This window comes from Gallinula chloropus (assembly GCF_964237585.1).
Source record: "Gallinula chloropus genome assembly, chromosome: 2".
Lineage (NCBI taxonomy): Eukaryota > Metazoa > Chordata > Aves > Gruiformes > Rallidae > Gallinula > Gallinula chloropus.
Genome location: NC_140086.1, coordinates 56213875 through 56231120, shown reverse-complemented (window position 1 = coordinate 56231120; position 17246 = coordinate 56213875). Strand labels below are relative to the sequence as shown.

The 17246-nt window shown below is 41.4% G+C and overlaps 1 protein-coding gene across 1 annotated transcript in view; it reads left to right on the top strand.

The window, feature by feature from the left end:
- Positions 1-17246, top strand: part of PIEZO2 (piezo type mechanosensitive ion channel component 2) — a gene marked incomplete at both ends in the record, with an annotated part of 304315 nt that overhangs the window by 180431 nt on the left and 106638 nt on the right. Inside the window, one exon of the mRNA XM_084260620.1 lies at positions 2642-2855. Within this exon, the coding sequence (XP_084116746.1) occupies positions 2642-2855 (214 nt within the window). The remainder of the gene's footprint in view (positions 1-2641; positions 2856-17246) is intronic.

Here is a 17246-nt window from a genome sequence, read left to right as displayed (position 1 = left end):
TTTGGCAGGCAGTGGAATATGCCGAGTTGCTTAATTTTTTTTGTACTAACGCTGTATGGCCTTACCATTCTGTATGAGGCTTTCACAGTTACTGTTGTAACCACATGGTGAATGGTTGCATATTAAGTGACTATATGTGAATTCATAGATTTGGTTCTGTCACTTCCAAGTGTAAAACGGAACTGCAATCACATAGGCTTTAAAAAAGAAAAAGAAAAAATAGAAAACATTTATAGGTCAACCATGCAGTGTGTAAAAGGTGATAAGCAGTCTTCATCTTGGTTTTTTATGTCCTTGGTAAAAATAGCTGTTTCGATAGGATATAGACATCCTTTAATGAAACGTTTGATTTAGTACCATGTAATCAGACAGAATGGATGTGTAGAAAATCAGTGCAGTTTGTAAAGAATGAATTGAAAATTGAATTATGTAGTTGCAAATTAGCATTTATCTTCCTACTCACATGTTTGAATTTAGTCCTTACATATGAAGTGTAAGTACAAGTGTATGCTAGTGCATGAAGTATAAAATGATGATACAAAAAATGCTTGGTATTGAATGATGAGGATTGGTCAGCTGTGGGTCTTTCAGCAAGGTAAGATTATCTGAGAGCCTGATGTGTAGCCAAAAGCAAAGTAATAAATCTTAGAGGGGAAAAAATGAGTTTTGTGGATTACATTGGGGCCTGAACATCAGGGAAGGGAGTTGCAGTAAAATATAATTAGGAAAAGCAGATAGGTAAAGACAAACAAACATATCTCCAGTATCATTCTGAAGGTGCATGGGTTAACATCACTGGGGAAGCGTGAGGCAGTCAAGTAGTGGCAGGGACCAGTCCTCCTGAGTGGTGTTGGGCAGCTTGTCTGTGGGACTCCAGCACACGCCGAGAGCTGGGAGGTGTTCAGAGGAGACTTACAAAAAGGCCTTGAGGTCTGGGAAGCTTGTATTCCAGAGAGAGGCCTTGAGCTTAATTAGTTAAATACTTCCTTACCTACTGTGCCAGAAAAAATAAAAGATGAATGGCGATTTGACTGCAGCCTTAAAGTACTGACAAAGGTACAAAGTGCCTGCATTTTTTAACAGACATCTCATATAGTAGATGTAATAATGTGAGGCAATAGTTAAGTGGTAAACCTGGGCAATTGCAGACCAGAAATAAATTTTGAATTTTTCACAGGCAGAGTAATTGTCCGTAATAAACAACTTTCTTTATGGATATAGTGTATTCTCTTTCTCCTAAAGTGTTTAAATAAAGACAAAGTGTCTCTTTGAAAGAAGAAAGGAAATAGTTACAGCCTTAAGGCAGAAATTGTTGGGTGAAGTTTTACAGCCTCCATCATAAAGCAGTCAGAGTAGAAGATCCCTGTGGTCCTGTCATACTTTTAAGTCTGTGAGCCTATGGAAACGCCAGCGTGCTTCCACTGCAGCAAAGCACCCTAGCCTAAAGACTTGATCTGAAGTATGATGTGAAAGGATGTGGTGATAAAACTCAGGCAAAATGACTGCGGACAAGACTCCTTACAGTACACATATTTTGCCTTGCATCACAATCTTGTGACCACTCCAGCTTGTGACAATTTCTCCTGAGACCCTGCCTCTCCCCTTGCCCTCTGCAAAGACTGTGGGTGGAAATGCACTGGGCCACCATTCAGGCATGGTCTGAGTCTGTCCTGGCAGTGCTTGGACTCAGTCCAGCTGGGGACTGATCCCCCATGTGCAGTACCCAAAAAGCACAGCAAGCCAGCACCTGGCAAGGCACAAGCCCTCCTGTCAGAATGGCCGGCTTGGGACAGAGCCAGCAGACCTTGCAGATCTGTCCTGAGGGAAGGTGGCTCTTAGACATGCGCCAGTGAAAAATTTAAAAGTAGAGTCAGGTGTTCTTACTCGCCTCAGTACTGTTACTAGGCTGGTATCCTGGATGTAAGCTCTCTTGTGGCATGTTCTCCTGGTTGCCACTCTTAGACATGTATGTCTGTCTTGCTTCCTCAATTGTATTTGTGGACTACCTGGAGAGCAGCAAGTCTACTTCACCAGTTAGACGTTTGCACAAGTTACGCATGCAAGACCAAAACCAAGAAGAAAGCAGAATATTTTGCATAGGTAAATTAGAAGTTTCTAAGAGTTAAAAGTTAGAAAGATGATACATTTACTGAGTATTTTCTGGGTACCTTTTATTTTCAATATATGCATCGGGGTTTTTTGGTATCTCAAGATTTCTATGAGAAGACTTTAACTGTTGATCTGTCATGCCATTTTAGCATCTTGGACTTAAATTTAATTTTGAAATCTAATACAGCAGTGCTTGCAGGCATTATTGGCTGGCTTTGCAGTCATGTTTCTGTTTTTCTCCATGCTTTGTTAAACATCTTTACAAAGTTAAGGTTTCATCTCAGAGGACAGTTTGGAGAACCGTTGGTTGTGTAGCAAGTGCTAATGTATGGCATGAGTGAGTTGAACAAAAAAACCCCAAGATCTTTTTCTTCTGGTCTCCAAGCTAATAACAATCTTAAAAACTAATTATAATAATTAGCATAAACAGTAATTGAATTCATTTAATAGACTTCTTGAATGACTTAAAAGTTTAACAAATGTTGATACTTCACACACTTTTCCAACATTCCTTTTTTTTTTTTTTCCATAGGTATGATGGTGCCATCTTTGACCTCAGCTGTGTATTTCTTTGTATTTTTGGGCCTGTGCACATGGTGGTCCTGTTGCCAAGCATTTGATCCGCTGATATTCAGCTGTCTCTGTGTGTTAATGGCTATATTCAGTGCGGGACATTTGATCGGACTTTATTTGTACCAGCTACAGTTCTTTCAGGAGGTTGTTCCACCAAAAGATTTCTATGCCAGGTGAGAGAAATTCCTTTCATGTTTAATTGTAAGCACATGATATAATGTTTTGTTATCACACCATGATGCAAATGCTTTTCCACATAATTCTGTGATAAATTTTATTCATAACTTCATGTTCAGTCTTTGAAGAGTCAAAGCATTTCAGGCTGAGTGGGTTTGCATGGTAGGGTGATGAAAGTCATAGAATCACAGAGTGGTTTGGGTTGGAAGGGACCTTAAAGATCATCTGGTTCAAACTGCTGTGGGCTGGGACACCCTCCAATAAACCAGGTTGCCCAAAGCCCCATCCAACCTGGCCTTGAACACTGCCAGGGAGGGGGCAGCCACAGCTTCTCTGGGAAACCTGTGCCAGGGCCTCACCCCCCTCACAGTAAAGATTTTCTTCCTTATATCTAATCTAAACCTACTCTCCCCCAGCTTAAGGATATTACCCTTTGTTCTGTCACTATACAACCTTGTAAAAAGTTCCTCTCCAGATTTCCTGTAGGCCCCTTCAGGTACTGGAAGGCTGCAATATGGTGTCCCTACAGCCTTCTCTTCTGCAGGCTGAACAAGCCCTCTGATCATCTTTGTGGCCCTCTGGACTTGCTCCAACAGCTCCATGTCTCTCCTGTACTGGGGACCCCAGAACTGCATGCAGTACTCCAGGTGGGGCCTTATGAGAGCAGAGCAGAGAGGCAGAATCATCTCCCTTGACCTGCTGGTCATGCTGCTTTTGATGCAGCCCAAGGGACAGATGGCTTTCTGGGCTTCAAGGACATACTGCTGTCTCATGTTGAGCTTCTTGTCCACCAACACTCCCAAGTCCTTCTCCCCAAGGATACTCCCAGTCCATTCTCCAGCCAGCTTGTAGTTGTGCTTAGGGTTGTGCCTGACCAATGTGCAAGACCTTGCACTTGGCTCTGTTGAAGTCCTGCCTGGGCAATATTATTTAAAGAGCTGGGGCAGGTTAGGAGAGGAAGGTGCTTTTGGTTTTGCTCAAAATCATCCTCAGATGTGAATGAGGATGATTTGGCTGAGACAGAGGATAAAGGAAACAGGTGGTGGGATTGATGTGGGGATGTTACACACATGCGTTTTTTTTTGGTAGAGGAAAATAAATGCTCTGCAGGCTAATGTCATAGTGCCTTCATTGGGACAAAATGCAAGTGTGGTGACATCCTTGTGTACAGAGAACGAGAGGCCCTGGGGTTCTTCACCTGCTGGGCATAGTATTAGATTGCTGATACACAAATTCTCTCTGGTCATGCAGAACACGCCCATTGCTTAAGTCAAAAAGCAGCATTTCTAGTTACTGCTGCAGAAAGTACTGATTGGCTGTGATGTCACTGACCCTTTAATTTTTTACACACTTTTCTACTGTGATCTAAAGGAAAATGAAGTAATGGTATTTTACTGAGGTTTTTTTTTTCCCTGCTGGATTATGATGGCAAATTGTTTTTATGGTATGTATTTTTGGGGCTGTAGTAATCCTTATACTAAATGTAAGCCTTAACTTTATTTCTAGTATGGCTATTGTTCCTTTTAAGTATTGTTAACTTGAAAGTGAAAGGGTATTAGATGTATTGGGGAGAATCAATTAGTGATTTACATGTCAATGCACTTCACTGATAGCAGTAAAAAAGCCGCTCTGCTGCTTAGCTACAGTAGCTGGTACTGTAATATTTATTTGGACATTTTATTACGTACAGGTTAACAGATACATGTTTTGTGATCTTGGAATTGCTGACATGAGGAGGCAGGTTGGGAGGGCATGACATTACCTGGGAAATCGGGAAAGATCTTAGTTTAGGTTCTTTTGTGCCACCTAGAGGTGAATGGATAGTTCCTACTACCAAGTAGTTGTAGTGCTCACAGCTTCCCTAAAACCTTTATATTATTTCGTCTGTGTGTTAAGAAAAGAAAGAAAACATGGCTTCAGAATTCCCAACTATTTGGCTGTGAGGATGTAATCTCACCATGTTGTACCACCAGACATCATAACATTTTCTCAGGAAAATGTTTCATACCATTTTGCTAGCATATATGAAACTCTCTTCATAGGCATCATTTGTGAAAGGATCTCTTTCTTTTCAATATTTTTATTGCTTAAAAAATATTATTTACTGTAATTTTCAAGTAATTTAGTATAAAAATGATTTTCTGCATTTAGTTATTATTCTAATTTTACATTTTACGGTAACATTTCATTCAGTACAAATACGCCACTTTACACTGGTCATTAATTTTTGAAATTAAAAAATCTGATTGCTAGCAAGTTGCCTTTGCCTTACTGCAGAAAGAAGAAGCACCTTTGGAGTATGTACCAACCTTTTTATAAGCAGAAAATGATGGTACCTTCTACCAGACTTTCTCTTGAATCAGTACTGTTGGGTACTCTGCCGTTTACACATGACATCACGTGAGGGACTGATATCCTAAATTACATAAGAAATTATGTTTCTATATACAGAACACTGATGACAATGGGAGGTGAAGTACAGAAATCTTCCTTGTTTCTTCAATTTCAGTTCTTTCTGCTCTGACTTGAATTTGGTCAAGACAGTGTTGTTGCTGCTTGGAAGTGCAAATCTGAGTGTGAGGAAAAGCCACTAATACAGTTTTCAATGACTGGAGTAGGACTGGCACAAAAGCAGTGGCTAGAGAAGGAAAATGAGACACACATGTACAGGAATGGTGCAGAAAATTGTTTTTGCATTTTTTCAACCCAGAAGAAATTTGATACCTTGCTACTTTATGTGCCATCTTGGTTTGAAGCAGAGCCAAATATGCAGAACTTCCATTAATACTACTGGGTGGCTAGAGGATAAATTACATGCTGAGAAGAAAAAAAATCTGATTCTCCAAATACTTGTCTGCTGTTCTCACCCAGAATATGCTGTTTGATGTATTTTTGCAAGAGGAGAACAGGAGATTGTTCTCATACTTAGCCAATTGTCTGAGCTCTCCTTATTTAGTTGCAATAAACTCACTGTATGAAAAAAACCCCCAAAACAGCAGGTACATATATTTACATGCGTTAGCTTTGTGTCGTTGCAAATGGGCCTTTACCTTATAAGAAGGGGAGCAGAAGCATAAGATGTCGTTTTGAGGGCTCAATCCCCAGGTTAAGCTCTCCTCAGGTGCAAGGACAGATGTGAAAACTACTCCTGTTGCATTGCTGGTGGATATTATTTCTCTCTGCAGAGCATAAGACTGGTGTTTGAAAAAGCTGCTGCTAACATTGCTGTTTCTGGGTTTGAGTTCTCAGGTTCACAAGAAATGTACAAGTTGTTTCTAATCAATAGAAAATGTGTTGTCTTTGAATAGTAATGTGTTCGGCTTGCTACTATATTGATTGATTTCAGACTAAATGAGGTTAAACTATACACAAACGAGCTGGAAAGTTCTCAACAGTATCTTTCAGCTAAGATTTGCATCATCTTTGTGCTTCTCCTTCCTTCCAAGAACGCACAACTCAAAATTGATCACTTTTGATTGTAAGAAGTGACTGAACAGCATCACCAGACCAAGGCAGTTTTCTTGGAAGGCATAGTCTGAAATCTGGTGAATTTGCACATTTTGCCCTGAAACCTTCTGGGATTCTGCAAGCAAAGTACTTCACTCCATGCTGTAGTGACATAGTTCTGTGTATTTGCCACAGTGCTACGAGCAAACATGGTTGCTCTGATCTTCTACAAAGTTTCAGATCTTCCATTGTGGCCTTTTGATTCTAAGATGTGCAGCTGGAAGTAGCATGAACACCAACACGCACTGAAATGCCACCCAGTGGACTCTAAGATCACAGAACCACACAATCACAAGGTTGGAAAAGACCTTTAAGATTATCAAGTCCAACCATTCCTGTCCTGTGCTAAACCATAGCCCTAAGTACCTGATCTACCCTTTTTTTAAACACATCCAGGGAAGGTGAGTCAACCACATCCCTGGGCAGCCTGTTCCAGGCCCTGACAACTCTTTCAGTAAAAAGTGTTTTTCTAACATCTAATCTGATCCTGCCCTGGTGCAGCTTTGTGCCATTTCTCCTTGTCCTATCAACAAGATCTGCAGAATGAAAAAATGTACAGGGTACCAAAACAGTCTGAAGTGTCACTGGTGTGTCAGGGGTAGACACAGTAGCAGCAGAGCTGCTATGAAGCTGCCTCTGACACTAACAGCTCTTCTTCTCTGGAGCAGCTTGTAGTGGAGGAGTAGCTGTCCTTCAATGACTAACTGCCTTGGAAAGAGAGGTCCTGAATGGTGCAGGAGGAACAGTGTAGATAAGGATGAATCTTGCCCTTCAGTTAGGAGATATCGTGTTGCATAAATTAACACTGGTTAAATAACAACTGATCTCTGTCAAATAAAATGCCTGTACTCATTTTATAATTTTATTTAAAATATATATCTCCTGTATCAACTTGCTGCCTTATCGCAAAATTGGTGATTTACAGAGGTGGGAAAACAATAGCAAGAAATACCCATTAAAAGCAAAATTCTGTAAATATCATATTTCTGCCATAAAATTCTTTTCACCTGAGTTCATAAAAACAGGTCAATGAGCTAAAATGACTTTAGAAATTATGTACTCAGTGCTGCAGCCTGAAAAAATGTGCAAGAATATGTGTGCCATTTTCCAGATTGCTGCCTCCTTTCTTCCTGATGTTGTTTATTTTGGCAAGAGGATGTAATAGGGGCAATGATAAGACCTTGCCAACATGAAGAAATAGGATCAGTGCAGTGGTATGAAGTATATCCTGAGTCAGTAAAGTTATTCTTGTCCAAAGCTCTGCTTATAAGAGTATTCATTTAAAGATCCAGTAATTCTACGTAAAATAAAACCTATGCACTTACTTTCTTAGAGGTTTGGGTCTGATTGATATTGCTCATAGTTTTCAGACAAATAATATTCAAAGTAGTTTAAATACAAATGATGTCATCTGTGGGAAGGCATCACCCATGTAAACTGAGGCAGACCTAGAAGTCCAGAGAGAGTCATCCACTTGACAGTGATACGCTATTTCACATCTTCTTTAAATGAGTGAGAATTTGGATTACACAACTGATTGCAATCTGAGAGGAGAAATCTAATCTAAGGATGTCTTTATCAACAGGAAATTTTAATCTGAAAGATCCCTGTAAATCTCTTTAAGTTGGACTTTTAAATTAGGTTTTACAGTGATCAGTAATAAGCTTGCTTAAAAGACTGCTGGTTAGGTGGGGTTTTTTGGGAGAGAGGGTATCATACTGATATTTGCTACAGATAGTAGATTCAGAATATCCAGGGTTTTTTCAGATTTACTGGAGATGAGTCCAGTCCAAAATCCCCCATTTGAACTAATCTGAAAGCCTTGATCTTGATTCAGAATTTGTAGACCAAATGCTCTGTTTTATCCAGGGTAATAAATAAGGCCTTAAGCACAGTCAAAAATATTCCTGGAGTTGCCAGATCAGGGTAGGACATCCAGATACAATTTTTTTTTTTTTTTTTAATTTTCTAAATTAGAGGCTAAGTGTGCTAATAAAATCTGAGCAGGAGAGCAGATATTGCCAAAATAGCAAGATGTGGCTGATTGATTATTTTGTTGGCAATGTCTTGCCTCTCTGCAGGGCAAGGCACTGATCTGCTGCCTTTGTAGCTCCACAGGAGTCGAGAGCTGGGGAACATGTTACACTTGAGCTGCAGCCACTCTTGGTGCTTCCTGCAGACCGACTGTCTTTGGCGCCTATCTCAAAGGCGGCTGATCTCTGAGGTGAAGAATATTCTTACCCCCGAGCATTTGTTTGACCAGACAGAGTATTTGAAGTTCATTTGTGCGCCCGGTATTGAGCTACCCTTTGGCTGCTTCAGCTTTCCTGCCTTCTGTCTCATTTCTGCAGTCACTTTCCACCGTGGTACTGCAGCACCTACTGCCAGGGCAGAGACCCCTGGATACTTGCCATGTAAGGACACTGCACTGCCTTTCTGCTGTTTCCATCATCCTCTGTTGGCACACTTTGCCATTGCAGAGCACGCTTCAAACCATGCCAGAACAGTTAGCACTTTTGTTACTTGTCACCTTTATCATTAGATAAGGTTTGAGAGCCAGGATTTCTCTCTTACAGAGGAATAGAAGTTAGCTAACCTTATTCTTGTGGAAGTTTTGCAGACAAGTTTTCCAGTAGCCGTGTAATGCCCTACAGGTTAGGAGACCACTGGTTCAACTTTAACCTGTGTGCTTTTTTTTAGAACCTAATCTTCAGCTTTTTTTTTCTTTTTTTTTAAAAGATTGTTTTGCGAATACAGTGAATGATCCTGTTAACAGCTTAGACATGCAAGTTCAGACTCTCATTGACAAAAACCAGTAATCATTCTTGCTATTATCCTAAACTCTTTCTAAACTGTGAGGTAGCCCAGAGTGGGTGGGCTCATCTAGGTTCCCTTTCCCATGAAAGGTGACGCCAGATGATCTTTTGAAGTCCCTCCCAACCTGGGCTGTTCTATGGTTCTGGGATTCTAAGTGTTCTTCTGAACTGTGGGATTCTGCAGATGATGTTGTGTCCCAGGATTTTGTGCATTTTCTCGATATTATGATAGGAAATTATTCTGTACTACACAGGAAACGGTGTGTTTTCTGTCAGCTGAACTACCCGAGTCCATGTGGTCTTCATTTTTTATTAATTGCAAAATAGCATAGATCTGGTGTCCCAAAAAGTTCACACTGCTGGTGAGCACACAGACAGTTACCAAGGTTCATGACAGTGTGACATGAGAGTTGAAAAAATAGGTGAATCAATAAATATTGGAAAATTCATAGCTAATCTTCTAACCTTGTCCATTACATTTGTTTCTCCTTCTGGTTCTTAACAAGTCTTTCATATTCTTTAGCTCCCTTTCAGTGTTACTTCACTGAAGCAAGCTGCTCTGGTTTATGCCAGAAACTGCTTGAGATGGCTAAGAAAGAAAGGGTCCTATTTAGTGAACCCCATTCAGAATTTCCTTACAAATTGAACTCTTTTCAAGACTTTTTTTCCAAGACTTTTTCAACACTGAAAAAAAGTTAGTACAATTTTTGACTGTTTTGAGTTTCATGCTTTAAACCATTCTGGTAGCAGTGTCTGGAATATCAAAACGCCATGGGAGAACCAGAGGTGTGGAGTTCTCAGTCAGTTGTAGCAAGGAACCTTAGAAACATTACAGAACTACTCACTGTTGTGAGACTTCCAGCTTGGTGTCTGCCACACAGGCATTTGGAAACTCATCTAAAATAGATTCACCTTCTCCCATGCTTATTAAGAAGGATTCCTCAGAGATTCACCGATCAGTGGGCAAGTAGTAGATGCCCATGGTGTGCTCACTTTATAGCAGAGTTGTACTCAACATTGATTTAAAATAGTTAGCTCAGGTTTTGGTGGAAGTCCAGTGGTGGCAACAGGGAACTCAGTGCAAAATTACCAGGGAGAGTTCTTAGCCCTTCCCTGTCTTTACCTGGTTATTAATACCCATCTCTTTTTGTTACATACTACACTTCTTTAAAATCAGCAAATTCTTCTTTGTGCCAGGATTTACAGTGAATTCAAAACTCTCTGAAAAAAGCAGCAGATGAGCCAGTATGTAAACGGCAGCAATTTCTCTGGCAGAGCTGCCTGCCCAGCCTCGCTGGCAGTCTGCGTGGCAGTGCCTCTCCATTCCCACAGCAGAGCCGTCGCCATTCACTGTAGCTGCCAGCCCCCGACAAGTGCCAAATTTACACTTGGCAGAAGCAGGCACAAAGATTATTCATGTTACTGGCATTGCACCACAGGTGATTTACATCCCTCTGCCTTCCCTCGAACTTGAAAGGGATGTAAACCGAGAGAGACATGCTAAGGGCTTTAAACAATGAGCTTCCACATGCAGGGAAGAAGAGATCGAGAGATGTGCTTTGCTGTGAGCTCTCAGTCAGCCTGGCAGGGCTGGCCCTGGGTGCATGCTGTTCTTCTTAGTGGGGAGAGGGGAGCCTTGGGGCTCCCAGCACCGTGTATGCTGCACCCACAAACTGAGCATGAGCTGCAAATGCAAATGCAAAAATCAGTCATGTCATGTGACATCATGTTGGCAAATTGCCACTTCCTTGCTGTCTCTTGTCCCCAAAGAGCCGTGTGCCACCGTAAGAACAGTCAAAGGTGCCTCTTTCTTGGGATGTGTTGAAATGTCAGGGTGGGAGGGACAGGGGGAAGTGACAAAGATTTTTTAAGTTCTGACGTACCGTGTTACATTTGCCTGCCGATTCTGGTCTGACTGAACTGGGTGTGTGATTGCTCCAGTAACAGAGCCTTCCCTCTTCTGCATCCGCTTAGGCAGCTGATTCTCGTGGGACCAGCACACTCTTCCACCAAGAGCAATGCCCTGCTCATGGTCAGAGTGAGCTGGATCACTTCACTCCTCCCTTGCACATCGTGTGCCTGCTTGCATGTATCTGATCCCCACACTGACACTTGAATACAGACAACCTGCCCCTCGCAAGCTGTGCCCTGTGGGAATGCAGAAGATGACAGTGAAGAAGTGACCCTTTAATTTTCTTTTCATATTTTTTTTAAGAAAATTGGCCATCTGCTGTGATCATTGAGCAAATGCCTGGTAAAAAGGACAGAGAAGGGACGGACAGACATCAGCCTGCCCCTTCCTACTGGATTTGGATTGTTATTGCTTTGTGATATTAAGAGATACGGATTACAATTAGCAAACTTCTCTTGGCATTACATTACAAGCTTGTCTCTACGGTTTTCCCGAGGTCTGCTTGCCAGCCTTTATTTTCATACTCTGCCGTGCCCAGAAGTTGTGGTGATGAATACCTAGCACTTACGTCGCTCTTTGTGTTTTCAGCTCAGTGTATAAAAATTGACAAATGAATCATCCCATGTTCCTCAGAGGTAGTACAGAGACAATCCTGACTAACCTCAGTCTGGCACGCACCGGGGAGTCAGTCCTTGTCTGGGCAAGAGGCAGTCTCCATCATTTAGCTAAAGTTGGGAATTTACTAATAAAACCTGAAACAAGCAGGCACAGTTTATAACCAATTTAAATCAAGTATTTTATACAGCATTGGTTTTGAAATTAGTTAATCAGGCATTTTCCCCACATTTCCCAAGCCCTTTTCTGTTTAAAAACAAATGGGAATCTATTTCATTTACCTAAATGAAAGCTTTCATTTCTGCCTTAATGCATTCTCTGCTTGAAAAGAGTATCTTCTTTGCTCATATTTTATACTGCAGAATCTCTTAATTTAGGTATCAATCACTTTTGCTTATTTTCAGTCCATTTCACTGCCAGCTGAGTAAGTGGAAAATCTCTTTATCCTCTGTGCACACATCACTGAACCTAACAGCCTCTTCCAGTGTGACTGAAAAGTATCATCATTCCCTTTCAGAGGTGGAAAAATTCCCTAACAGAAAAGTAAGATGAATTGCATAACCCCCCTTACCCCCCAAGATGGCCAGAGCTTGGAATAAACCTCAGAGTTTTTGGCTGCAGTCTGTGTCCTTAGGTTCCTAGATCACAGACCAAGTTACCTCAAAGTTAAAATGAGTATGGAACAACACTTTAAAGTAATTCCTGTTCTTCTGCACATTATTCTAAATCCCTTAAGATGGCAGGCAGTTGTGTGGCTAGTTGTTGTACTGGGTTGCTTCAATGTTCTGGTCAGGTAAATGCTAAATGCTGATGCTCACCAGGGTTATTTGAGCATGGGCTCCTTTTCCCTGCGGAAGCTTTACTCTCAATGGACTGGCCACATACATGCCTTCTCCCAACACCTGAGCTTAGGATAGGAAGGCTGTTTGGGGATTCACTACCTGTTTGAGTTTGGGAACCAGGCTGTCCTCCCTTCACATCACCCGCTCTGCCTTGGTGAGACTTTCTGAGGTGGGGCTGTTGGCTCATGCCCTTTCAGCAGCTCTGCCAACCCACTTGGAAAAGCCAATAACCTCAGTTACTAAGTGGTGCAGAAAGACATCCTTAAGCCATACCTTCTGTGTGCTGGGGTGTTTGAGGTCCCCATCTGGCATGGGGGAGCCTTTGTGGCCACGAGTGTTTCAGAACATGCCTTTGGTTTTCCCTCTCCTGATTTCCATATGGCTCCTTTGAAATCTGGACCTGTTTTCTCATTACTTTCATCTCTGAGTAGAAAATGCAACTAAACATTACTCTTTTTTTTTTAATTTTGTTGGCACTATTTGGGTGATGCCCTTCCCCAGGCACTGCTGTTCAGGATGAGTTGCTTCTCTTGCCCTGTACAGTCTCAGGGAACATGCGTGTACGTGAGGAAAGGGAGTGTGGGTGGCAAACCACTGCACTTGATGCCAACCAGCCTCCTTGGCTTTTCTTTCTCTATCTTCCCATCCCAGCAGTGCTGCCTCAGCTCCTGCAGCCTCCATTCACCCTGAGCTGCTTCCAGCTGACACTGAAAAAGCAAACGAAGCAACCAACCCCTGCTGCATTTACAGCACTTTTATTTTAGTGGCAGAACAAGGGACTGTCTACCTGACTAACATGTACTCCGGGCTGCTGCTGTTAAAGCAGTGACACTGCTGGTCCTGCTGAGGAAGGCTCATGTTGAAGGAGACAGTGTAGCTGCGGTGTCAAGTAGAGGCCCTAAAGCAATATCTTCAGTAGCTTTATCCCCATTTCACCTTCTTCTTCCCATCCTATCTGGTGGTCCGCCCTCTGCCAGACGCTCAGCTGTCTGCTTGAGATTAACAAACTGGTAAAAGATGCAGGAGTCATGGCTTCAGCACATTCTTCATCAGAGGATCCCCTCTGGAAGTCATGGCAAAGGGGCCCCAGTCTATGGCAAATCACTGCTTTTCTAGCTCCCTGGCATGTTGACAAGGGCAACAACAGTATTGATGCTCACCCGAAACTCAGAGCACAATGAAGCAGTGTCACATGAAAAACTTCATGGTTCCAGAAAGGAAACCCACTTATAGGATAAATCTTCTTCATGTGGGCCTTTGAAGGTAGGTTTCTGTCTCAGTAAACAAGGAATTAATAGACACACGTCCACAGTTAGTGATAACAGTGGGGAATTATTGCTTGTAAGGCAATGAAAACATGCTATGAGCTTCTGGAATGAAAGTAAAAAGCTCCATTATTGGATGAAATGTGGTATATATCTCACAAATCTTCATGTTTAGACTTAAATCAGGGCAGCTGCTTTATTTCAGATATATGAAGTATTTGAATGTCTGAATTTTGCTCATTTTTAATGGATGTACAATCCTTAACAGCTTCCAGTCACATCTTCTCAGAGAAAATTCCATTATCTGGTTACTTAAAAAAAAGAAAAAAGCCACCCCAAAAAACCCAGGTTGTGCAGCAGATACTACTTAACATTCTGTTTTAAAGCTGTTAATTCACTTGAGAGCAAAGTGGTTTTATTGTGGCTGCTTCTGTGGTCATCTTTTTTCTTGCTGAATTAAGATTTGTGTTGTGTTTACAGTTTTTGTAAGCTTTTATATCATTCACAGCCCTTAAAGCTATCCTTTCTCTTCTATGGCTTCCTGGATTAATGGCTCCTAATTTCTCTCTGTCCTCATTATACAGATGGGATTAGCACACAAGTTTTATGTTGCTTATTTTTTCATGAGGTTTCTCATGCAATAGATGTGTGTTTGAAATTAGTTTTCCTTTAACTTCACTGGTGTTCAGAAGAGGGTGGGAGATATACCAGGGCTGGTTTTGTCGTTGCAAGAAAAGCTTTGATCCAGTAGAAGCTATGGAAACCAAGACTTGGTAGAAAAAAAAAAGTGCACAGACATCTGCTAAAGAGCTATAGAAATATGATGACATTAAAACAAAAGTTAGAATGATCTACTTACCCACCAAGCCTCTATGCACTGTGTGTATGCCTGGATTATAGCGTTGTGATAGCAACACTCCTAAGGAAAACACTTCCAGCCTTCGTCTACGCTTTTAGATATATCCAGAAAAGTTATTAACTGTTAAGCTGAAATTTATCACAATGCTTCTCAACCCAAACAATCAAATTTCTTGTGTTATTGTTAATATGGCAGAGTTCCACTTAGCCAGTTCTGAATTATCAAAGTCTGAAGCAGAGCAGGGTGTAGTGCTTTTATGCACTAAACATACTTGTGATGCTTTTTAAAGCTTGGATCACTCTGAAATGGATAAGTTTAATAACTGCTGCTTTGGTATGGACTGAGCTTTGTGTCGGCAGTATCTCCCTACGCAGTTGTACTGCTAGGTTGAGGAGGAGGCATGAAAGACCAGCTCTTTCTCTTGGAATCTTGTAAATAGCGTGACTTGGAAAGACAAATGCCAATTTCCCCATTCGTTCTTTTTCTTCTTGTGTTGGGTTTGACTGAGGTAGAGTTAATTTCCTTCACAGCAGCTAGTACAGGGCCGCACTTTGGATTTGTGCTGGAAACAGCGTTGGTAACACCGGGATGTTTTACTTACTGCTGAGCAGGGCTTACACAGAGCCAAAGCCTTTGCTGCTTCTCACCCCACCAGTGAGTAGTCTGGGGGTGCACAAGGAATTAGGAGGGGATGCAACCGGGACAGCTGAACCCAACTGACCCAAGGGATCCCATACCATATGACATCATGCTCAGCATAAAAAGCTGTGGGAAGAAGAAGGCAGGAGGGGACATTCAGAGTAATGACATTTGTCTTCCCAAGTAATTGTTACATGTGATGGATGCCTGCTTTCCTAGGGATGTCTGAACACCTGCCTGCCCATGGGAACTGGGAAATGAATTCCTGTTTTTGCTTGTTTCACTTGCACAGTTTTTGTTTTCCCTATGAAATTGTTTATCTCAACCCATGAGTTGACCTTCTACTCTCCCAATTCTCTCTGACATCCTGTTGTGGGGGGACTGAGCCAGTGGCTGTGTGGTGCTTAGCTGGGGTTAAACTGCAACAGTCCCTTAAGAAGCCATGGAAATCCACATACCTCCTGCTCATCTTAACCCTAATTCTTTGAGATGCTTAATGCATTTCAGCTACCTTTCCCACTTCTTTCCTCCCCATGTTCTGCTATTTCTGTAAAAATGTTGTGTAAGCTCAGCATACTCTGGAGCGTTAGCCCCCCATTGTGGTCTGAATTCCCAGCTTAGAGAATAACAACCTTCTGGAAGTCAAGGATGGGTACCATGAGACTGGCTGAGTCCTTTCCAACAGCATGTTTATCTTCAGGCATGATGTATAGTAAATGATGTACTGGGGAGTGGGGCAGGGGAAATGGGGTGGCTCACAGGATTCCCTTGGAAGAGACTTTATAGATACAATTTTATGAATCATAACTTGTGTGTAACTCTGCCACCCACGTACAGAATATTCAACATAATAGCTTCTGTGAATGGGGGACTCCTAACTTTTAGGAGGGCTGCGTAGAAACAGTATTTTCTGTTTGCTAATTTAATTTTCTATTCTTTTCACTCCTTCCCCCTCTTTTCCACAGGGCATTTTCCAATTTGACAAGAGTATGTACCTCATTTAAGTCAATGTTTAAAAAAAAAGATTAACTCTTCAAGAAATTCTTAGAGTTTGGCACAAAGTTCTTTCAGTATTTCAAGTAGTCTTTTTCATCAGTTTTGTTCTTTGGGACTTGGCCTGTGAAACATGAAGTTTGGCCTGCTCTCCCTCTATGTCAGCCCTCCAGAAAAAAACTTCTACCACCACCAACCCCAGAAAAAGGCTCATTTTTTTTTCCAATTTCTGGGGCTTTACTGTTATTAAATTTCTCTCTTATTTTACTGTTGCTCCCTTTTCTGCTCTCTTCCTTTTTTCTTCTTTCTTTCTTTCTTTCTTTCTTTCTTTCTTTCTTTCTTTCTTTCTTTCTTTCTTTCTTTCTTTCTTTCTTTCTTTCTTTCTTTCTTTCTTTCTTTCTTTCTTTCTTTCTTTCTTTCTTTCTTTCTTTCTTTCTTTCTTTCTTTCTTTCTTTCTTTCTTTCTCTCTCTCTCTCTCTTCTCTCTTTCTCTCTTTCTCTCTTTCTCTCTTTCTCTCTTTCTCTCTTTCTCTCTTTCTCTCTTTCTCTCTTTCTCTCTTTCTCTCTTTCTCTCTTTCTCTCTTTCTCTCTTTCTCTTTCTCTCTTTCTCTTTCTCTCTTTCTCTCTTTCTCTTTCTCTCTTTCTCTCTTTCTCTCTTTCTCTCTCTCTCTTTCTCTCTTTCTCTCTTTCTTTCTCTCTCTCTCTCTCTCTTTCTCTCTCTCTTTCTCTCTTTCTCTCTTTCTTTCTCTCTTTCTCTCTTTCTCTCTTTCTCTCTTTCTCTCTTTCTCTCTTCTCTCTCTTCTCTCTCTTCTCTCTCCTCTCTCTCTTCTCTCTCTTCTCTCTCTCTTCTCTCTCTTCTCTCTCTTCTTTCTCTCTTCTCTCTCTTCTCTCTCTCTTCTCTCTCTTCTCTCTCTTCTTTCTCTCTCTTCTTTCTCTTCTC